The sequence below is a fragment of the Liolophura sinensis genome, chromosome 13, assembly GCF_032854445.1.
Source record: "Liolophura sinensis isolate JHLJ2023 chromosome 13, CUHK_Ljap_v2, whole genome shotgun sequence".
Lineage (NCBI taxonomy): Eukaryota > Metazoa > Mollusca > Polyplacophora > Chitonida > Chitonidae > Liolophura > Liolophura sinensis.
In genome coordinates this window covers 22,665,958-22,689,884 of record NC_088307.1, presented here as the reverse complement: position 1 = coordinate 22,689,884, position 23,927 = coordinate 22,665,958, and the positions used below count along the sequence as shown (strand labels likewise).

The 23,927-nt window shown below is 42.3% G+C and overlaps 1 protein-coding gene across 2 annotated transcripts; it reads right to left on the bottom strand.

The window, feature by feature from the left end:
* Positions 1–461: 461 nt before the first annotated feature.
* Positions 462–19,724, bottom strand: LOC135480153 (F-box only protein 38-like). Of its 2 annotated transcripts, XM_064759920.1 has the most exons (14): positions 19,562–19,724; positions 17,097–18,045; positions 16,306–16,441; positions 15,744–15,874; positions 14,531–14,704; positions 13,056–13,209; positions 8,849–12,062; positions 7,554–7,656; positions 6,691–6,857; positions 5,502–5,656; positions 2,939–3,042; positions 1,761–1,889; positions 843–1,025; positions 462–671 (listed from the first exon to the last, which is right to left on the bottom strand). In XM_064759920.1, the coding sequence occupies exons 2-13, from the start codon at positions 17,962–17,964 to the stop codon at positions 847–849; spliced, it is 5,514 nt and encodes a 1,837-aa protein (XP_064615990.1). In that variant the 5' UTR covers positions 17,965–18,045; positions 19,562–19,724; the 3' UTR covers positions 462–671; positions 843–846. The 2 variants fall into 2 exon arrangements, with proteins under 2 accessions (XP_064615990.1, XP_064615989.1); XM_064759919.1 differs by having other exon boundaries at positions 462–1,025.
* Between the last annotated feature and the right edge of the window lie 4,203 nt (positions 19,725–23,927).

Below are 23,927 nucleotides of genomic sequence, written 5' to 3'. Positions count from 1 at the left end.
CTGGTGTTAACAGTTGTTGTTGGATATGATCGCAGGGAAGTGACACCAGAAACATATAATAAGCTGTGACACACAGTCTTATCGTGATGACACAAACAAGTGTGTGCAAGTGTTCAAAAATACATATCCTATGTTGGGACTCCCCTTCATGTCACATTTGTTGAAATATAAACAATCAGAGAGAGATGACACCGCATGTTAAACACTCACACAGTTGATCAGAAATACAAATCCAGTGTAGGCGTCCCATTCATCTCCCGCCCTCACACAGCTGATCAAAAAACAAATCCGGTGTAGGCATCCCCTTCACGTTGAACCCTCACACTGCTGATCAGAAATACATATCCGGTGTAGGCATCCCCTTGACTTTGAAACCCTCACACAGCCGATCAGAAATACAAATCCGGTGTAGGCGTCCCGTTCACGTTGAACCCTCACACAGCTGATCAGAAATACATATCCGGTGTAGGTATCCCCTTCACGTTGAACCCTCACACAGCTGATCAGAAATACATATCCGGTGTAGGCATCCCCTTCACGTTGAACCCTCACACAGCTGATCAGAAATACATATCCGGTGTAGGCATCCCCTTGACTTTGAAACCCTCACACAGCCGATCAGAAATACAAATCCGGTGTAGGCGTCCCGTTCACGTTGAACCCTCACACAGCTGATCAGAAATACATATCTGGTGTAGGCATCCCCTTGACTTTGAAACCCTCACACAGCCAATCAGAAGTACAAATCCGGTGTAGGCGTCCCGTTCACGCTGAACCCTCACACTGCTGATCAGAAATACATATCCGGTGTAGGCATCCCCTTCACTGAAACCCTCACACAGTTGATCAGAAATACATATCCGGTGTAGGCATCCCATTCATGTCACTTGTGTTAATGTACACAATCACAGATTGGTGATACAGTGGAACTTTCGCCTCTCGCAGTTCAACGACTTGCTCAGAGATCATCTTCATTACATCTGTGATGGTCTTGTGACCTTTGGCCTTTCGGCAATACAATCCCTCTGCAAGGAGATAACATATTGTACAGAATTACAAACAATGACTGTTTAAAACAAAACAACCATAGTATTTCATCCAAAGTTTGGTATATACTTTCAAAATCACATATAGGCTGTAAAAATGATACTTTTTAATGCCAACAATTACTCTTCAAAAACAAAAATACCTATCAGGTGAATGCATCAAGGAAAATGTGTCACTTGAAACATGCTGATGAGTTACATTACTGTAATGTAATTTTTTAAGCAGAAGTTCATAAATTAAACAACATTTTTCTGTTTTATTAAAACAATAACGTCATTAACCTTATTGACTATAAAACTGCCGCTAGACACCCATAGCAGGAACATTATTTCTTAAATATATGGTAATTAACATGCACCAAGAACCTCTATGATGGAAGATCCCCCTCGTGTTACTGTGCTCTACATACACGCCTAAGCTCAATACCTGCAGTACTTTTTAAGGCACCACCTCTAACATTTACTTTAACACTGCTATCCCTGTTATTGAACACCCGACACTGAATAAACGGTTCACCCAGAAGACCACTGGAAGGGTGAGGCCAGCCTTTTTCAGAGATCATCTACATACAGTACAATGTATACTTTGTACAGCAAGCTAAATACCAGGGTGACTGTCTCCAGCTTGAGGAATATAGTTTACCCAGGACAGCACTGAAGGGGTAGTTATAACATTTGTCAAGGATCATCCATTCACTGTATCGTGTTACATACCTTTGTGATCTGCAGCTGATAGATTTGAGCCCCTGACATCAGAACTGCTGATATCAGGGCATTCAGAGAGCAACCGTAACCAGGGAATATCTGTCATCAAATCCCAGGTGCTATCATCAGCATTTCTACCTGCTCACCAAAATAAAAAAAAAAACAAAAGTTTGTCACTTTCATGTGGAATAAATGCTTACTGCCATGTGTTTCTCTGTAGCTAATAGTCATTATGCGCCAAAATTTTTTTTGTCATTTTTGTGTCAAATTTTCATCTTTGGAGACAAAGTTTTGCACTTTTGCTGCATGATTGATGTTTGGTGTGTACCAAATAATTTATTTCATAAATATGGGCTGATGTGTTTCTATTTTTGCATGGACAAAGCATTAGCTCTCAAGCTCTGGGCCAAGCAAAACAGAACATCCACATCTGCCCAGGTTCATTCAATATAAACCTATTAATATGTCACAGTGACGCATGACAGCCATGACACCTCAGCCAGTCACAGTATAAGAAACCAGGCCAATCTGGCCTTGCATGGCCTGTACCGTCAGCAAAGCATCATGCAAAAATGTAATTGACCATCTCGAGAATGAACCTGGGATTCAAAACTGTGATCATGAAGCTTTCTTAGACTTAAGCCAAAATATTAATCACAAACTTTGTTATGTTCCTTTCCATTCTGTAGCTGAATTTTGTTGCATAATAACTTATCCAGAATTTACACTGTCATGCAATATTTTGACCTTGTTACAACAGAAATAACAAGTTTAAGATGATTTGAAATTTTGACTTAAGTCTTAAGATCACTTCATGACCTTGAGGTCAGGACCTTGAAGCACAGTTTTTTTTTTTTTTTTTTTTTTTTTTTGATTGGTGTTTTACGCCGTACTCAAGAATATTTCACTTATACGACGGCGGCCAGCATTATGGTGGGTGGAAACCGGGCACAGCCCGGGGGAAACCCACGACCATCCGCAGGTTGCTGCCAGACCTTCTCACGTACGGCCGCCAGCATGAGCTGGACTCACAGCGACCGCATTGGTGAGAGACTCCTGGGTCATTACGCTGCGCTAGCGCTTTAACCGACTGAGCCACGGAGGCCCCTGAAGCACAGTTAAGACTTTGATCTTTTGACAACTTGGTGATCCTGGCTCTCACACATGTATTACTAAGTTTGTTGCACCTTGCATGTTATAGATTCTTCGTCCCCAGGGGTATCTAGTGTTTCCCTGTCGATTTCGCTTCCCATTGGCCAGTGGGAAATCCCACGGAGGATAGGTTAGGTCACTGAAAAAAAATGAAAATAAACGCTCAATGAGTTAGGATGAACAAAAAAGCAAGATTAGCGGCTCCATTACTCTCAAGGTTCTTAAGGACAGACTAACTGATCCTGTGTTAGAGGCCACCCACCAGAAACTGCCACACTAGCTGATCTTGCCACACCTTTCCACCTCAACCTTGCGCTCTCCCCCCCTCCCCCACCCACCCATCCGGGCCCTCACACACGGCCCTGGTACAGACTAACTGATCCTGTGTTAGAGGCCACCCACCAGAAACTGTCACACTAGCTGATCTTGCCACACCTTTCCACCTCAACCTTGAGCTCTTCCCACTCCCCCACCCACCCATCCGGGCCCTCACACACGGCCCTGATACAGACTAACTGATCCTGTGTTAGATACCACCCACCAGAAACTGTCACACTAGCTGATATTGCCACACCTTTCCACCTCAACCTTGCGCTCTCCCCACCTCCCCCACCCACCCATCCGGGCCCTCACACACGGCCCTGATACAGACTAACTGATCCTGTGTTAGATACCACCCACCAGAAACTGCCACACTAGCTGATATTGCCACACCTTTCCACCTCAACCTTGCGCTCTCCCCACCTCCCCCACCCACCCATCCGGGCCCTCACACACGGCCCTGATACAGACTAACTGATCCTGTGTTAGAGGTCACCCACCAGAAACTGCCACACTAGCTGATCTGGCCACACCTTTCCACCTCAACCTTGCGCTCTCCCCACCTCCCCCACCCACCCATCCGGGCCCTCACACACGGCCCTGATACAGACTAACTGATCCTGTGTTAGAGGCCACCCACCAGAAACTGCCACACTAGCTGATATTGCCACACCTTTCCACCTCAACCTTGCGCTCTCCCCACCTCCCCCACCCACCCATCCGGGCCCTCACACACGGCCCTGATACAGACTAACTGATCCTGTGTTAGATACCACCCACCAGAAACTGCCACACTAGCTGATATTGCCACACCTTTCCACCTCAACCTTGCGCTCTCCCCACCTCCCCCACCCACCCATCCGGGCCCTCACACACGGCCCTGATACAGACTAACTGATCCTGTGTTAGAGGCCACCCACCAGAAACTGCCACACTAGCTGATCTGGCCACACCTTTCCACCTCAACCTTGCGCTCTCCCCACCTCCCCCACCCACCCATCCGGGCCCTCACACACGGCCCTGATACAGACTAACTGATTGAACAGTGTCACCCTACAGAACCGTTGATACTGAGGAGCTGATCCCTCTCCCCTCAGTAATACTGACAAGCTGATCCCCCTCCCCTCATTAATACTGACAAGCTGATCCCTCTCCCGTCATTAATACTGACAAGCTGATCCCTCTCCCCTCATTAATACTGACAAGCTGATCCCTCTCCCCTCATTAATACTGACAAGCTGATCCCCCTCCCCTCATTAATACTGACAAGCTGATCCCTCTCCCCTCAGTAATACTGACAAGCTGATCCCTCTCCCCTCAGTAATACTGACAAGCTGATCCCTCTCCCCTCAGTAATACTGACAAGCTGATCCCCCTCCCCTCATTAATACTGACAAGATGATCCCTCTCCCCTCATTAATACTGACAAGCTGATCCCTCTCCCCTCATTAATACTGACAAGCTGATCCCTCTCCCCTCATTAATACTGACAAGCTGATCCCTCTCCCCTCATTAATACTGACAAGCTGATCCCTCTCCCCTCAGTAATACTGACAAGCTGATCCCCCTCCCCTCAGTAATACTGACAAGCTGATCCCCCTCCCCTCAGTAATAATGACAAGCAGATCCCCCTCCCCTCATTAATACTGACAAGCTGATCCCTCTCCCCTCATTAATACTGACAAGCTGATCCCTCTCCCCTCATTAATACTGACAAGCTGATCCCTCTCCCCTCATTAATACTGACAAGCTGATCCCCCTCCCCTCAGTAATACTGACAAGCTGATCCCTCTCCCCTCAGTAATATTGACAAGCTGATCCCTCTCCCCTCAGTAATACTGACAAGCTGATCCCCCTCCCCTCAGTAATACTGACAAGCTGATCCCTCTCCCCTCAGTAATACTGACAAGCTGATCCCTCTCCCCTCATTAATACTGACAAGCTGATCCCTCTCCCCTCAGTAATACTGACAAGCTGACCCCCCTCCCCTCAGTAATACTGACAAGCTGATCCCTCTCCCCTCAGTAATACTGACAAGCTGATCCCTCTCCCCTCATTAATACTGACAAGCTGATCCCTCTCCCCTCAGTAATACTGACAAGCTGATCCCTCTCCCCTCAGTAATACTGACAAGCTGATCCCTCTCCCCTCAGTAATACTGACAAGCTGATCCCTCTCCCCTCAGTAATACTGACAAGCTGATCCCCCTCCCCTCATTAATACTGACTAGTTGACCCCCCTCCTCCCACCCACCCCAACCCCCCGGCTAATACTGACTAGCTGATCCTGTGTAGGAGATCATCCCAGTCGCCGACCCTGGTTCTGTTGTACATCGTGCTGGCTGGGGTGGGGCTGTTGTCCTTCACCAGGCACATGTGGTAGTCTAACCCTGACGTCCTGAATAGATATCTCTCCAGGGGCTCCATGTGCAGCTATAAAACAGACACAGACAGAGGATTGGCCACACATGTGTGAAAGACATCTAAACAATGATCACTCAACTCAGGATAACTGCTAGATTTATAAACTACCTAAAACACAAGGACGTATTCCAGGTCGTGTTGATATTTCTAGACAATAGGACTGCAAATTATATTTGTCTTAGAAAGGTGTTTCAGGTTTGTTTGGACGTCCTACTATGATGACACCCTACTGGAAAGTTTCAGAAAAAAGTAATATTTTATGATATTTTATTTGCCTTTAACATACATTTGGATGAAATTTTAGGTATTTATTATTAGTTAACTATGCATGTACTGACTGGTGTTCTTATTCGGCTGGTTGTGATTTACATCATACTCACTTTCAAAAGAATTAATAGTATATTTCAAGGGCTCACGTTTATAAGGCAAGTTCTGAGTAAATGGACTAAGGGGAGTTCAGAGTAAATGGACTATGGTAAGTTCTGAGTAAATGGACTAAGGGGAGTTCAGAGTAAATGGACTACGGTAAGTTCTGAGTAAATGGACTAATGGGAGTTCTGAGTAAATGGACTAAGGGGAGTTCAGAGTAAATGGACTACGGTAAGTTCTGAGTAAATGGACTAAGGGGAGTTCAGAGTAAATGGACTACGGTAAGTTCTGAGTAAATGGACTAAGGGGAGTTCAGAGTAAATGGACTACGGTAAGTTCTGAGTAAATGGACTAAGGGGAGTTCAGAGTAAATGGACTACGGTAAGTTCTGAGTAAATGGACTAAGGGGAGTTCAGAGTAAATGGACTACGGTAAGTTCTGAGTAAATGGACTAAGGGGAGTTCAGAGTAAATGGACTACGGTAAGTTCTGAGTAAATGGACTAAGGGGAGTTCAGAGTAAATTGACTACGGTAAGTTCTGAGTAAATGGACTAAGGGGAGTTCAGAGTAAATGGACTAAGGTAAGTTCTGAGTAAATGGACTAAGGCAAGTTCTGAGTAAAAGGGCTGATGAATATCTATGACAGCGGGCCATGTGTAATGAAGAACAATTACCTCTTTCAGTGGCCGTATAAAAATAGTCCGACTTTCACAGCTAGGCTGCTTGCAGACTTCTGTCACGAGGTGTCTCTCGTCTAGTTTCTTACACTGGGCGAATGTGACTCGAGACAATTTTGGAGCTCTGTTAATGTTAATTTTCTTCAACACGCGACACGACGTTCCTGTAAAATAAAATTCCAGACATGTTAAGGATGTCTGTCTGTCACCATGAACTACCTCAATGTAGCCAATAACCACAGATACATGGCAGAGGTACGCTGAACATTTCATTACGGCCATGGTAACTTTTCTCAAGAATATAACATACATGTACAGTATGCAGTTACACAACACTGTGGTATCAATCATACTGTTTTAACTTTACATACTACACAGGGATCAACATGTTCAGTCATTCACTCACTTTAAAGAGCTCAAAAGAATGATGATGACCTCAAATTAAAAAGTCAAAAGATGACTTCGATTCATGCAAATATTCATGATTTCCAACGCATAAATGGCTACTTGTAATTTACCCTTTTTCAAGGTGTTCTACAGTGTCTTGTACATGGTATCTAGTACATTTCATACCTTTAAATCTTATTTTAGGATTTCAATATTTGGGATGATCATTATTCATTTCCATTCTACAACAAAGAAAACTTCTAGAAATCTTTCCTCAATATTCAAGAAATACATATATATACATAAGAAAAAGTCAAATTGCTTATTTTACTGGGTACTCAAGAATATTTCATTTCAACAATGGCGGCCAGCAATATGGTGTGAAAAAAAACTGGGTAGAACCTGGAGGAAACCAACTGCTCATTGAATGTAGACAGTATAAGTACCAAGAATTTATACTTAATCTGACTTACCCTGGATGGTTGCTAATGATGGACAGTCTTGTAGAAAAACATCAGTAACTCCAACACAGTGTAAGGTTAAAGTCACCAAACTTCTGGAACGAATTGTAAGAACCTGGAATATAGAGTATTTTCATTTCATAAGTACATGTATTAGATTGGTGTTTTCATGTCACAATTTAGAGTTTATCTCTTAAAGTGCCATTCCCGTGCACACACATTTCATTGTAGTATGTAGTACAATTCAGTGCAAATAACAAAATGTTCAGTCATTTCTGTACAAATTCTTGGTGTGACGTCATGTTACCCCATTTGACACTACTCCGACTTCACAAAACTCCAGATGATGTCTCCTGCTCAGAAAACTGAGTCATCCGTGAATAAGCTTTTGTGTGATTGAAGACACTGCACATTACCCCACTCCAGGAAAAATGATGTCTCTCTAAAAAAATGATGTGACTCAAGGAATTTGTCTGGAAATGGCCAAAAATTTTGTTTCTGTAAGCACATAGTATTAGCAGGATTATTTGAAGATCTGAAAAAATTCACGCATAGTACACACATGTATATGAATGAAGGCAAGATGTGCTGGACAGGACACCTCCCTTCTTCCATTCATCAACAGAGTGATTGAGTGCTTGGGGTTTAACGTTGGCTTTAACAATTTTTCTGTTATATGACAACGAAAGAGTCCTTAGGGTGCATGTACATGTAATGTGCCTCCTTGTTGCAGGATGGATTCCCACTGCTCTTTTATCTAGTGCTGCTTAACTCAGTTGCCTTACCGAAGGCAAGAAAGCTGCTCAGCCCAAGCCAACATACTGACATGGGGTCAACTAGTCGTTGCACTATCCCCTTAATGCTGAACCAAACCAGGATTGACCCTGGATCTACCGCCCCCAAAGCGGAAGCTCTACCAACTAAGCCATAGGGCTGGTCATTTCATTTATCAACAGAAGAATCTTGGCTGAAATGTCTTTTTAATATGCAACGATAATAGGTTTATGAGTAGAGGAAGCATAAAGACACAGAGCACAGTTGAGCATGGTTTGGTCATTTTAATGCATCGCATACAACAGTCACATCAGAGCTGACAGCTGCCGCCAGTCATATTCGACTTACCCACACTGAGACTGAATCTAGTCAGACAAGGTTAAATGCTCAAGGAGGTCGTTTAAAAAAGTTGCCTCAAAATCTTAAAAAAAAGTGTTAGGCGTAGGTCAACTTTGTTGATCCAGTTGCTTAGAACCGCTAGTCAACCTACAACCCGTTGTTAACCTCTGACACAGATATACCTTGTACCTTACCTGAACATGGTCATCTTCAATGACAGGATCACTGGTGCTAGTCGCCTGGTCGCACGTGTTGGGTTTTCTCAGCGGTCGTTTCACGGTCTGACTGCACTGACTTGGAGCAGGCTGACCTGACACAAGGTTGGTGCCATTAATTCCATCATCTCCTTTCCCAACCGTGGGCTTGTCCATTGAAGTCGAGGATGAAGTCCCAAAATATATACTGGAGGCTCTCCGCGCTGACGGAGACCGCCCCATGTCTTCATTTTCCTTGGCTTTTTTTGTCGTTTCTCTGATTTCTTCGCTGACAGCTTGGCAAGACTGGGACACTTTCCCACTGGAATGTTTCACGAAGCTTCGCTTTTTCCCTTTCAAGCTTTTGCCCTTGTTCACTTTGCTCGTGCTCGACCCACAGTTGGTCAACTGTGAGTTTCTTCCCTTTGGCAAGTCATTTATTCTAGTAGAAGATGGAGATTTGGGCTGTGGGCTGCTGTTAAACTCTGACAAATCATATCCCGAGGTTTGTGAAGACTGGCCTTGTTCAAAATTTTGTGACAATCCGGAAGACCTGGCCGTGCAATCCAGACTGCCTTCCTTGGACAACTTCAGAGTTCCATTTTCTATCATAATACTACTGTTGCCACTTTGAGCTTCAAATTCCGACTCTGTCAACACAAATGCACTGCACGTATCACCACTTATCGTTACTTTTTTCACAGGCTCAACAATTTCATTGTCATATGGTGGCTGGTTCTCTGCTGTTTGAAGGTCTGCCTCATTTTTTGCCAGGATACAAGAACTTTGACCTGCTGGCAAATTTTGACCTTGAGTTTCCTGCACACTAGCAAATGGCCCTACCCCATCATCTTTACAGCCATCCCATGATCCTGGACAAAGTTTCTCGGGCTCTGGAGTACAGGAAACAAGCCCTTCTGTGAACGACCAAGAACTGCTGGTCGAGTCCATGTCAAAGTCAATCCCCATACCACCTGTATCAAACGTTTCATCTGACATCTGCTTAAGGCATGCAGAAGCAGGCTTCTCATTTTCCTGAGAAATTTCAAAGCATTGTTCAAGATCCTTCAGAACCTTGTCTTCAGACCTCTTCCCTTTGCCTTTTCCCTTTCCCTTGTATTTACTTTTCCCTTTGACAGCAGATCTGCGATATTCTTCATGCAGTTGACTAACACCAGCTGAGGAGGAGCTGGAAGAGCTGTGAATTATCTTATGAGGACCTTGACTAGAAGATGAAGCTACAGCGGGTACATCAATAACAGCTTCAACAAGGGATCCACCCATCACATCTTCAATAGAAGGCCCATCCATTACAGTTTCAACAGGGGACCCATCCATTACAGCTTTAACAGGGGATTCATCCATTACAGCTTTAACAGGAGACCTATCCACCACATCTTCAACTGGGGACTCATCCATTACAGCTTCAACAGGGGATTTATCCATTACACCTTCAACAGGAGACCTATCCACCACATCTTCAACTGGGGACTCATCCATTACAGATTCAACAGGGGATTCATCCATTACAGCTTCAACAGGAGACCCATCCACCACATCTTCAACAGGGGACCCGTCTATTACAGCCGCAAAAGGGGACCCATCCAATACAGCTTCATCAGGGGACAAATCCCCTTTACTTTCAATATGAGTCTTATCCTCAGTTTTCCGGCATTTGCGCTTGGGTGGGCCATTCTCCTCATCACGCCTATCCACCAATGTCGAACTGGTTGATGAACTGGTTGTTGGAAACTCGAAACCTTCAGTACTGTCGGCCATCCTTATCATCGAAGGCTCTGCACTAGCTCTAGGAACTCTTCCTTTGTTGACTGCCTTGGCACTGCTAGCATTCTGTCTTTGCTGCATCACCATCAGTTCTTTTTGCTGAGAATTTGGGTTTGTTTGAGAAGCATGCATTCTCTGAGAGGTAGACATCATGGGCTGTTCCAAGGAAGTTGTTTGGGTTGGCTGGAGGTCAACACAGTTTTTTGGTTCCAGATGACATGTATCTGGTTTGGAGACTATGTTCAGCATGCAATTTGAATCTAAATAAGTAGGTATGGAAGTTGATTGAGAAGGTCTGAAGTTTGTTTCTAAAGGTGATGAATGTGAGCTTGAAGGTGTGAAATTGGTGTTGGAAGTTGTGTAACTAACTTGCTGTTGATAGTTTGTGTTTAAAGGTGTGGAATTTGTTCCTGAAGACGTACAATTTGTGGCAAAAGTTGTAGCATCTGCACACACAGACGAAGAGCCCTTGGGCATGCTGTCCTGGTTTTGATTCTTATCTGAGGTCATCGGGTGTTCAGGTCTTGCACTGATTGCAGCATTTCTGTCCCACATTTCTGTGGGATTGCAAGTCCAAGGGTCAGTTCCCATAGAATTTGGCGCTGGCTGAGGCAGGTTCACACAGAGGGGCTTGTTAGGTCTACTATGAGCCCCGAGCCCTTGAAATGTTGTTCTTGGAGGCCCTTGGCCCTCCAAAGGTGTGCCATTAGGCTTGGTCAGGTAGACCCCTAACTGCTGTACTGGGCTACCTTCTGGCTTACAAACGACACAGCTGCAGCCGGGTTCAGTAGTTGTCCCAGCTGGGGTTGAACATACATCGCTCTTAGAAGGTGTAGAAGCTGTGGGTACATCGTCACATTCCTTCTCGTCAGTTTTCTGGGTTGTAGCTGGATTTTGTTCATTCCTTGTAGCACCTGGTGGTTTAACATTAGTTTCTTCAGCACATAAACTAGAAGAGGTACCCTGAGACTGTTCAGTCGTGGAATTAGAATCATTTTGGATCAGCCCTGAAATCGATGATTGTCCTTGATCATCTTCAGCTGGAAGCTGTGCTGAAGAACTCGAGCAGTTTGGGGAGCCATCATTAGATCCATCACTTCCATCATTAGGAATTTCTTTACGTTCTTGTCCATTGATGTCCATCGGATCTCCTGCTGCTTGATTGGAGGAACCTGGCTTAGAGCTGTCTCCCCTACTTTCATTGGATGGTCCTGCCCTTGCACCTATGTCATCCTCATCACCATTGGTTGCTTCTCCACTGTTGTTCTGGGAGTCCCGTATCGCCGGCTCGCCATCATTGTTGTTGTTCACTGGGATAGGGTCATCTTCATCATCAGGAATACCATCGTCGTTATTGCCTGGTTCGTTGCTTGTGTTGGAGACCAGGGCTGAAGACACCCCTAAACCTGTGCCCGCGCTAAGACCCACCCTAAACGGGAGAAGAGTAAATTAATCATTGATTACAATGGAATGAGTATTTCAAGGCAATATCAAACATAACACATTCAAAGACACATGTCACATTATCGAAAATATTTATTCTCTGCTTAACGAACAATAACATGCATGAGTGCTATTCATTTCATTTATTTATCACCAGGTACTTGACAAACCTCATGACTTACAGCCACAGGTGAGATAGCAACAGCTGGATTCAAACTGGTAACCACACTGGGCATATTGGTCAAGAGCCTGAAAGTCGGAATATTTCTGGTTAATATTTCTGTCTCTGGTCATTGCTGGAGTTCACCACACCATTTGTGATGTCTCACCACAATCTCATCTTAGTGAGAAACCATAGGTTCAAGAAACCGTTTGTGAGAGAAACCATATCGCACTCCAGCCGCTCACCACACCAACTGTGAGAAAGGACACTTTAGACATCTGAGTTCCAATGTTAAAACCTGAGTGAAAAATTTCTGGAATACAACAGAAAATACCAATCACACAAATACATAAATCACATAAATCAAACAAATACATAAATCACCCACTTCAGTGCTTTTTAGTCACATGGCAGTGCAGGGGTTGAAATATTAAGTCTGAGCTCACAAGTCGATGGTCTATTTGATACCCAATGTGGCTCCTTCAACCTTGGGATATGCAATTAACTTGAAATCATCAAATTCATTTATTTATTTGAGTTTTATGGCATACTTACAAATACTTATCTTATATGAAAGCAGTCAGCATTATGGCGGGAGCAAACCCACAGCCATCTGCAGGTTGCTGGTAGTTCTTCTCGAGCATCATCAAACGTTCTAGGAGCCCGCACAGAAATTTAGGAACATTTGTCTCCAAAAATGCATTTGTTTCAACCTTTGTAATGCTTTCTTCTTTATCCCTTCAACCTGACAGAATCTGTCATGATGAGTACAAGTTCTTCCACTATGAACACGAAAGTATTTAAATGACCACTCACCTGGCACACCCCTTCGGAGGTTCGCTGAACATGGCCTCCAGGTGTAAACTCTCCAGGACGGGCAGCATGGTGATGAAGCGTGAGAAATCAGGAAGACGAATGGCATGGCAACGCCGCAAAGTAAGCTCCCTTAGCCGACACCAGCTGCCAGGTGCTGAAGAAAAAAAAAAAAGTTTTAGGTGTATTAATGTGAAAGGTTAATTAACAGGAATATTGTTCAAGGAACGTACCCCTGCATAAAAACTGCATTTACTGGTCTGTTGCAAAAATTAAAGTTCCGAGTTATTGCAAATTAACAGTCAAAGAACATTATATGATGGTGGCCAGCATTATGGTGGGTAGAAACCAGGCATAGCCCGGGGGAAACCCACAACTATCCGCAGGCTGCTGGCAGACCTTCACACATACGGCACAGAAAATAACACAGAGATAACATTCTTCCAATATTTCCAAATGTGCGGTTATGTCATCGGTCACATTTTTGTCAAGATTTTACAGGGATATATCATTTACATATAGCTGCAGTCATTTAAGAACCGCCATGATCATGCAGGACAAAACCATTTTTAAGGTTCTTAAAACAATGCCTTCTTATTCAGAGCTTTCCACGTTACACATTTTTATGAATCATTATTTTTTTGATGATGCAATATGAATGAAAACAATTTATTTCAAGTTCAATTCATGTTGTGACGTCACCCTACTCAGAAACCGTGATTTCTCCCTCAGGAAAGTACGGCAGCCGTACCATTCGTTACACAGTTACTCAGTGATAGGATATGCAAATATATGGTGTCAATAATCCTCATATTGGGTTTGTACGTGGGAAGGTCTGCAAGCAACCTGTGGATGGTCGCGAGTTTCCCCCGGGCTCTGTCGGTTTCCTCCCACCATAATGCTGGCCGCTGTCGTATAAGTGAAATATTCTTGAGCATGGCATAAAACACCAATCAAATAAATAAATAAATCATATTGGGCTCAGTCTTCTTGTCCAATGAAAAGCCGAGTAGTTTGTCTGATGCAGGATAAATTTGTGCATCCCAGCACTGAGTAGCCATGTAACAAATTCATCCTGCAAAGACCCATCAATTCAGTGCAGAAGACCGATGTATATGTGAGTCACTTCAGCAATGTTACAATTGTAGTCACAACCCAACGAAGGAAGATAACCTACTCAGCAGACACATTTCATGCCATCTGCAAGATTCGAAAAATATATTTCTACTCCACGAGAAAAAGGGGAGTATTTTGTCTGATGTGGGATAATGTCCTAAATTAGTCTGGAAATGTCACTGTACATAGAGAATCAGAACTAGCCCCAGGTTATCTGAGCTCCTTGTATCCTTGCGCTGCTTAACACAGAAATCCTTTATTATGTAACACTAATGCAACCATTTAAGTGAGAGAAAGACCTCATGACTGTACATTCTTTTCTTATCCAGGAGTGCACTCGGCCTTTCTCCTCACCATCTCACCTTGGATGAACCAGGTCGTAGGGTAATGAAGATGTGGACAGTTGTAGATCTCCAGCCTTCTCACTGTATGGAACACCTCACCTGCAGCCTTCATGCCAATGTCTGTTATCATTGCAGGGTTCTCTGTGATGTCAGCTAGTCCGTGCAACATAAGTTCCTCATTGGTCCATTTACCTGCCAGTCAAATACAGCCTCGGGACTGTCAGTTTTCCTCAGAGTTTTAATTTAAACGTTCCCAAAAACACTTAAATAGTGGTAAATTACAGGTACAGGTACACACCCCCTAAGACCATGGCTTCGGAAGAATTAGGTGAAAACAAATATGCATGACTGTTAGTTGCAACACATCACTGTCTAAAAATTACTCAAAATGCTGCACTGTCATCGCATTTAACATACAATAACATTCACATAGTGCAAACTGACTACATGTACATTAAATACTGAATGACCAATCAATGGGACTATGCGAATGACCGATAGCCCGGTGGTGTGATTTTTTTGGTTTAACTGGTTGGTGTGAAACACTGTATTTTTCACTCAAATTCATTCACACCATAGGGTGCATTTTCATGGGTGGAAAAAACCAAAGTGCCCAGTGTAAAGGACTTTGGCAGATACAGTATATGACTTAAGACTTTGCCAGGGGCCTCCATGGTTCAGTTGGTTAGCGTGCTAGCGCAGCATAATGACCTAGGAGTCTCTCACCAATGTGGTCGCTCTGAGTCCAGCTCATGCTGGCTTCCTCTCTGGGAAACATGGGAAAGTTTGCAGCAACCTGCGGATGGTCGAGGGTTTCCCCCCGCCGCCTCTGCCTGGTTTTCTGCCACCATAATGCTGGCTGTCGTTGTAAGTGAAATATTCTTGAGCACGGTGTCAAACACCAATCCATTAAATAAATAAGTAAAAAATAAGTAAAACCTCAAAAAAGTGCATTTTCAGGGAAATAAAATACAACTTTTGGTGCTGAAACTTGCACACATGTACTTACTTACACATAAATAGGATATAATCTTACCTTATAACAATAATAATAATAATAAAACTTATTTTCTGAGGGAGATCAATTAGTTACAGAACCAGTCTTCTTTGAGTTCCTCAAGTCATGCTAGAGAGAACCCAACAAGCATCAAACAGCTTTCTAAGATGAACTGAACTTTCAAAATCAGGACCACAACCCAACCCACTGTGATACAATGGAGTATATACTAACCAGACTCTGGGAAAGAATCCACAAAACCCAGTACCAGTGAGTCTAAATGAGGGAAAATCGATTCCGCCATGTTTAGCGCAGAGAAAAAACTGTCTTTGGTCAGAGATGGTTGGATGGAGAGTTCTTCTAATCTGAAAACAAAAATATGCATAAATGTACTAAATCCGTACATTTCCTTGTAAATGTACATGTAACTGCATGTAGATAAAATGTAATAATTTTCTTTAAACAGTATTTCTTCTGTTTCCTGAACTTTGCAATGGTTCAGCCAAAAAGGGGAGTGGTTCTATCAATGTACTTCATGTATGATGTCACTTTATTCAACATTTATTCTGATACTATTCACACCTTCTTTACTGAAGAATGCTCCACACACAAGTTAGAGCACCAGAATGTGGAAGGCTCTCTAATTTAAATGCACGACATGGTGATGTTATGCCTGTAGACAATGGAAAAAACGTTTTCACCAGAAAAGAGGGTCTAAATTAGTCTTTTTCCATAAAAATGAGACAAGGAATACAGGAGAGAAAAGCAAAAGCTGAAACAATCTACACATCGTTACCTGAAGGCACATGTCATAGCTAAGAAACCTAAGTCCACCTCCAGAGCATGTTTACAGGCCCCTAAGGTGATAGCTTGTAACCCACGGAAGCCACCCATCCTCCAGCTATCCTCCACCAAGTGCTGGATAAGGCCTCCTACAACAACAATAACAATTACTCTATCGCATTTCCACCTGTTCATGAAAACATAAAAAAGTTGCAGATTTCCAATTTCACAGATCAACCTGTAAACGGAGTAATACTAATCAGGTCCCCATAAACTAAAAACTTTTTTTTTTGTGTACATGTATGCACGCAATATAAAACAAACACAAATTTACAATAGCTGTGAAATTCAGCAGAAAGACAGATACCTACGCCTCAACATACACAGTTTGTTAAAACCCATCTCAACTTGACCCGACTGTCGAGACCTTAGCGCTCATGCACGCTAAATAATGGTGCCAAGCAACTCGAGTTGTACTGCAGTTGTTACATGTATGCTGATTCAATCCAAAGTCATATGGCCATCACGGAACAGGACTACCTGTGAACAGCCAGCTGAGCTGAGAGGAGTCCTGTGTTGATGCCAAGCTTTACACTCTGGCCCCTCATTAACTAAATGGCCCATGTCAAATGACACAGGCCATCGAATGATCGACACACAGTGCAATAAAAAAAACAAAACAATAATTAAAGCCATGTACACACAGAATATAATAAAATTAAAGAACAACAACATACATTGTGCATTTCACAAAAATTTGATTGTCGCAATGTTATTATTCCTGATATATTTTCACATGCCTACCTAAAAATGGCACTCGAATGAGGACCAATCGAGTGAGAGATCTGGCAGCAGCTAACCCAGTCATCAGTGGTACATACTTCAGTGCATTCGTGGGTCCAGCACAGTTCGACATGACAAACGTTTGGAGCATGGGGGCACCAAAATCTTTGAATGGGTGCTGGTTCAGTTTGACCCAGTGCAGGTGAATATGCTTGACGAAGTCCATCCGCGGTAACTCAGGAAGGACGACACCTTTAAGGTTGAGGGAGGTAATACGAGGGTTGACCGGGAGGACGATACGATTCATAGGTGGAATGGGGATCGCCCGGTCGCGATTTTTGAAAGTGCCCAGAACCTCAACCTGTGGCAAGTAAGTCAGGATAGCTTCGAGGAGAAAAATGCTGGAGATCTCGATTCCGCGGAGGTCTGTTATGAGTGAGAGGGCGTCAATCACCCCAGGGATACTCAGCTGCTTCGACCCACGGGTACGTCGTTTAGAGATGCTGACCGGGTGGAAGCCGTAGATGTAACGTAACTCTGAGCAGCGGGACAGCAGATGACTGAGACTGACATCTGTTAGGCTGCCAGTCAGATATGCGTATAACTGTCCTTCTGTGAAATCTATGGCCTTGCACACTCGCAGATGCATCGAGACGGCTTCGTGAAGCTTCTTCTTTAAATGATCCAGTTTGAGGACGTCTCGCAAAGGGAGGTAACCAAGTATGTGGCAGATAACTTCAAGAGAGAGCTTTTCCAAATAATCCACTCCCATATTTTCAACTTGCTCAACAAACATTAATACTTCATCAATCTCTGCTTTGCATTCTGGGATGGTTGCAAAATTTGCCGCTTCTGACACCACGGCATGGAATCGTTTTACGGTTGCCATGGTTGGAGATGTTGCCCACTGCTACTGCTCTCTATGATCTGCCTTTATCTACATCTTTCATAACAGGTGCAGTAGTACCAGCTGCAACATAAAAAAAATAAATAAATAAATAAAATTCACATCAAATTGTCCAATGTCATACTAAATCAGTACTGTAAAACTTAATAAAAAATTTAATAAAAACTGAAAGATTATCGCAAAGAGCATAAAGTAAAACCAAAGCAGCAACGACAAAGTGATACTAACACTGGCAAGCTTGGCCTCTAGACAGTTTATGTGAGTTAAGGTTTTATTCCAAATGTTCATGTAGATGCTTAAGAGCTACATGCTGCAACTTAAACTCCCCCTACCCTACATGTGCATTAAGCTCAATAGGGACTTAAAAGAGTGACTTCACCAAATCATATATAATGTAACAAAGAAAATATCTTTAAACCTTTCATTTTCTGAAGTTAACATATTCAACTGACTGGCTTTTCTTAGGCCATTCTCAAGAATATTTCACTCCTATGACAATGCATCATCCATTACACAATGGATATGGTAAAACAGAACAGGTTTCTGTTTGTCTCATCAGGTATACCACATTTATAAACCCCCTAAAGCTCTAATATCCACACTAACTCAGATTTGAACTTTCAGCTTGGCAGACAGGGGTCTGACAAGGAGATACCTCAGTAGGATATGAAACTGTACCCCAAAAAGTAAGAAATCTGCCACGTCAGCTTGAACATAAGGCTAACCCCCACCCCCATCTCTGCTTGACACCGTCCTATAAATGATCTCTAAGTCACATCTACATGTACAAATGATCTCTAAGTCACATCTACATGTACACATGATCTCCAAGTCACATTTACATGTACAAATGATCTCTAAGTCACATCTACATGTACAAATGATCTCTAAGCCATCAAAAATGTAGTATGTCAATTTTAACGTAAGTATGGATGTATTTATGTCATGCTCAACAATTTTAAAGTCAAACATGTATGACAACGAGGAATCATTAGGTGTGTGTACATATACTGTACCTTCTTGTCACATACGTGCTGCCACCACCGAAGCATCATGCAAAAGACACCAGACATGACACCCCACCCAGTAACATTATACTGACACCAGGCGAATCAGTTCTGTTTCTTTGCTCTAACCTCTCAGTGCTGAGCACCAAGTTAGGCAGCAACAAGTACCACTTTTGAAAGTCTTTTGTATGACCGGACACAGGTTTGATCCCAGGTCTCTTGTCTTCAAGGCGGATTCTCTAGCCATTGCATACCTCATACTGATGTCACACTATTCCACCTTCATTTATATTACGACAAAATTTGTAAAAAGTATATTGCTTAGATAGTTGCACTGTACACCTGTTTTGAGACTCCCTATTACATGCATTAACAATTAAGTCTTGCTGGTGTTTTGTTTCTTTTCTTACAAAGATTACCTGTAAAGCAAAACAACTGACTGTCTGAAAATATCTTTCACCTTTCCACAATGGCTTGGTTATAAATACTGAACACTGATCACCTTATAATATTGCCTGACCCATTAAGTCTCAGCTATTTTTGTGTAACCCATCCCGGGTTTTATCACTCACCAATTGGGCGATTTGTGGTCGGATTAGATCGGAACAACGCATATCCTATATCATACAGAGGCTTGCTGAAGAATATTGCCAGACCAAGAATGGTGAAGCTGTTGAAAAATATCTTTCTTGAACGCTCTGTTTTCAAAAACTTCATGTTGCTGTGAAAACGTACTCCTTTCTGTGGAAAAACGAAGAAAAAAATAATAACCTCAAGAAATACAAATATACATACAATTACAAATCCAAGCATACATTTGGCTGAAGAAAGGAAAGGACCCCTTGCAACTCGACATAAAATCGCCCCACTTCAGTGCAAAGATGAACTGTAATTTTTTTCATGCAGAAAAATAAGGAAAACTTATTTGAATATGTACAAGAATAAGTACAATGACTAAAGAATATGTGTAAGAGTAATTGAAGTGATGTGATTTACACTTTTCATCAGAAGGCAGATTTTTTTATTTGAAGGCGCTTCCCCGAGGGAATTCTCTTCACAATATAAATATGATTTTTGTATCAGTTCATGCAATCATATTTTTAGAACTCAAAAAAAAAGGCAAAAAAAAAATTGGAAATTCACTGGACTTCTACATTCACTACAATATTTCACATCTAACACACTGTCGGCATTTATATCCACTGCTAACATGCGTGCAATAAAGCCTTTGTGCTGAACAGGAATACAAGTTTGATTCCTATCACTGGAGAGATGGGGGGATAAATTGAAAAACACAGGAAATTTTCTTTAAATTTCTTTACATTTTGCCAAGCTACATATCAGATAAGTTTAAATATATTATTGTAAATCTAAATAGCTTATATATGGTATTCTTCCAATGAAAGCTCAATTCTACTATCAGATAATTACATGGGGGGGGGGGAGGAGGAGGGGGGCACCCGTTTATCAGTTGAGCTTTGTAATAAATGTCTTTTAAAGACACTGTCATATATTCTCGGTATAGTTTGGGACACAAGACTTTTTTAAAATACCAAAATTAGACAGAAAAGGATATCATATTTCTGCATTTAATGGTATTCAGTAGGGTGATGGATAGCAACAAGCATTTTTGAAGTGGGGAGACTTGAGATCAAACCTGGGTCAGGTCATACCAAAGACTTTAAAAATGGTACATGTGTTTGTTGCCTCCTCACTTGGAGCTCAGCACTGAGAGGTTAAAACAAGGAAACATGACCGGTTGGCTTGTGCGGGCGAGCTGAGAGGTTAAAGCCAATGTTGACGCCTGATTTGGACTGCAGCCATCGTTTACAAAGGACTTATCGGCCATATCATGAAACGGGGTATGGCTTACGACTGGCTGCTTCTGCGGCTATCATACTCCGTCAGCCCAGTACAAAGAGAGGAGTTGAAATAGCCACAAGGATGACTAGTAGTATGGTAGGTTAGAGCAACCATACCAACTATACGATTTTACATGTTCAGCCACGTTTAGTGTTCAGAGGTATGCCCAAGGATTGTACTCCGGATATGAATAAATCATCGAGTGTTCTTTCAAATCCTCAATTCATCATACTTACTTTAAGATTTTCAAAGAGACATTTTAAGGCTTAAACAACCGTCGTTTTTGTTGCATCGTTTATCAAGCAGTTGTCTTTCCTCGTTCACCTTCGTTTGTCCAGAAGAGCTCTTTGAAGAAGGGAGATAATCGTGTCAGTATTCAGTTACAGATTTATGGTGTTCTGGGATTAATATATTATTCCCATTGGTAATTAAGTCATAGTCATGCAGATTAAAATCTCAGACTGTACTGACAGGCTGTTTCATCGACCACACTTCCTGTACGGAAAGGTTAAGTGGCAAACAACTGAAAAAAAAATCAGACGTCTTAATATTATAACAACGTTTATGAGATATAGGCCTACAGTGCCTGGGAAAAAACAACCGACCTTTGTCAAGTTACTGATGAAGTTTCCTACATCACTGTGACATAGACATATGTTATATTGGTGTAAATCACACGTGTATACACAACTTGGCCTTATTTTTTTTAGCCCTGCATCCTATCAGCCATTATGGAAAATGGAAGCGGATATGCATATGGTGGGATATTATGCCTAGCCTTCTTTGGAGTAGGCCTAGATGTTTTCAAGGCGAGCTCACTATTGACAATTTTCACATACACTTTATAAGCCCCTGTGTAGCAACTTGAAAGCTAAATAACTTTGTTTTCTTTAGAACTTTATTAATTAGGCATAATGACCGACATTTGTTACTAAAACCTGGGACTTATATAACATGCTTCGTGCGTCGTTCCTACCAAAATTACCCAACATGCATGTGAAGGTCGCATGACCGTATTGCGTGATCGTTCGCTCGGCTCTGGCTTTGAGTCAATACTTTGATCAGGAACAAGGTGAAGGTCGGTGGTTTCCTGAACGAGCTCTGTCTGGTTTTACGAATTACCGCTGTGGTCGTGAAATATTCTTAAGAATGACACGCAAACGAAAATCTTGTAAAGGTAGTCCGATGATAGTTAGGTAGGACTAAAGGTGCATTTTTTTTTATTAATGACATCTTGAGATCATTTGAATAATGTAACAGACAACAGCATAGAGCATAATACCAGAGCAGGGACGACAGTGTGACAGAGGTACGGCATAGAGAGTAACACCAGAGCAGCGACGAGAGTGTGATAGACGTACAGCATAGAGTAATACCAGAGCAGCGACAACAGTGTGATAGACGTACAGCATACAGAGTAATACCAGAGCAGCGACGACAGTTTGATAGATGTACAGCATACAGAGTAATACCAGAGCAGCGACGACAGTGTGATAGACGTACAGCATAGAGAGTAATACCAGAGCAGCGACGACAGTGTGATAGAGGTACAGCATAGAGAGTAAAACAGAGAGAGCAGCGACGACACTGTGATAGACGTACAGCATACAGAGTAATACCAGAACAGCGACGACAGTTTGATAGACGTACAGCATACAGCATACCAGAGCAGCCACAACAGTGTGATAGACGTACAGCATAGAGAGTAATACCAGGGCAGCAACCGGTGAAATCCAGCCGGTTGTTTACCCCAGTTACCGTTTTTACCAGATAGGCCTAAGTGTTAATGTTTGGGCCTACAGATGCTTAAATAGCAGCAATTTACAAGCCCCTAGCGCCATGACTTCAGCAGAGTTAGGTAAAACAACAAATGCAGGATGTTAACTGCAATTTATTGCAGGTCAGTGGACTAGAATTCCTCAAAGTGCTGTGTTGCCATCACATCTAAAGGAGAAGAAAAACATAAAAATGATGCCAAAATCAGATGAAAGAGCGTCAGAACGTATTTGCAAATATAGTCTTTAACTTTTTTATGGATTTGTATTTTTAAGAGAAAAGGGTATTTGAAAATATTTTTGTATGGTGGGTATTTGGGACAAACTTTCGGTATTTATCGTTGTTGTATAATAATGTTCTAAATAAGGATGTGATGCTTGTGTAATAAATTTATTTGAATGTAAATTTGTTCTTAATATAGAAACATATGCATTTAACCTAAATGATGATAATATTTATGAACATATTAAAGGTATAAATATGCTACAAATTAAGGTTTAATACATTTGTTAGCTGAAAAGAACTAATTCTAGTTCAAAATTTTTTTATTAAACCTGTTACATCCTCATTTATGGCTTTATCAAACAAAGACTCTAAATACCAAAAGGTGGTCCTTAAGGCAAAATCGGAAAAAAATATTGAAGACCATATTTAGGAATAACTTTTCGCACTGTTTCATCTGAGCTTCATGTCATTTTTATGTTTTCCTCACATTTAATATATAGTCATATGAAAATAGCGTATTAAAGAAACATGGCCTCTGGGTGCTTATAATGTCGTGCATGTAAAAAAATCGCACATAATAGTAATAGTGACGTACAAAAATATGTACAATAAAAATGTGAAAAAAGTGTGAAACTGTATTCTGGTTTAAGCAGGAACGCAATTTAAAAGACTACAGTGAAGGGAGTAAATCCAGAGCAGTGACCGGCCCGGATAGCACAGTTGGTAGAGTGTCCGCTTCGGGACCGGTAGATCCAGGATCAATCCTTGATCGAGTCACACCTAAGACTTTACAAGAGGAAGTTGTAACGTCCTCGCTTGGCATTCAGCAATGAAGGGGATAGTGCAACGACTGGTTGACCCGTATCAGTATAATGGCTCGGGCGGGGCGGCTTGCTTGCCTTCGGTAAGTCGTCTCAGTGAGGCAGCACTAAATAAAAGAGCGGTGGAAATCCGTCCTGCAACAAGGAGGCACATTACACGTACATGCACCCTAATGATTCCTTCGTCGTCATATAACTGAAAAATTGTTGAGAACGACGTTAAATCCCAAGCACGCACGCACGCAGAGCAGTG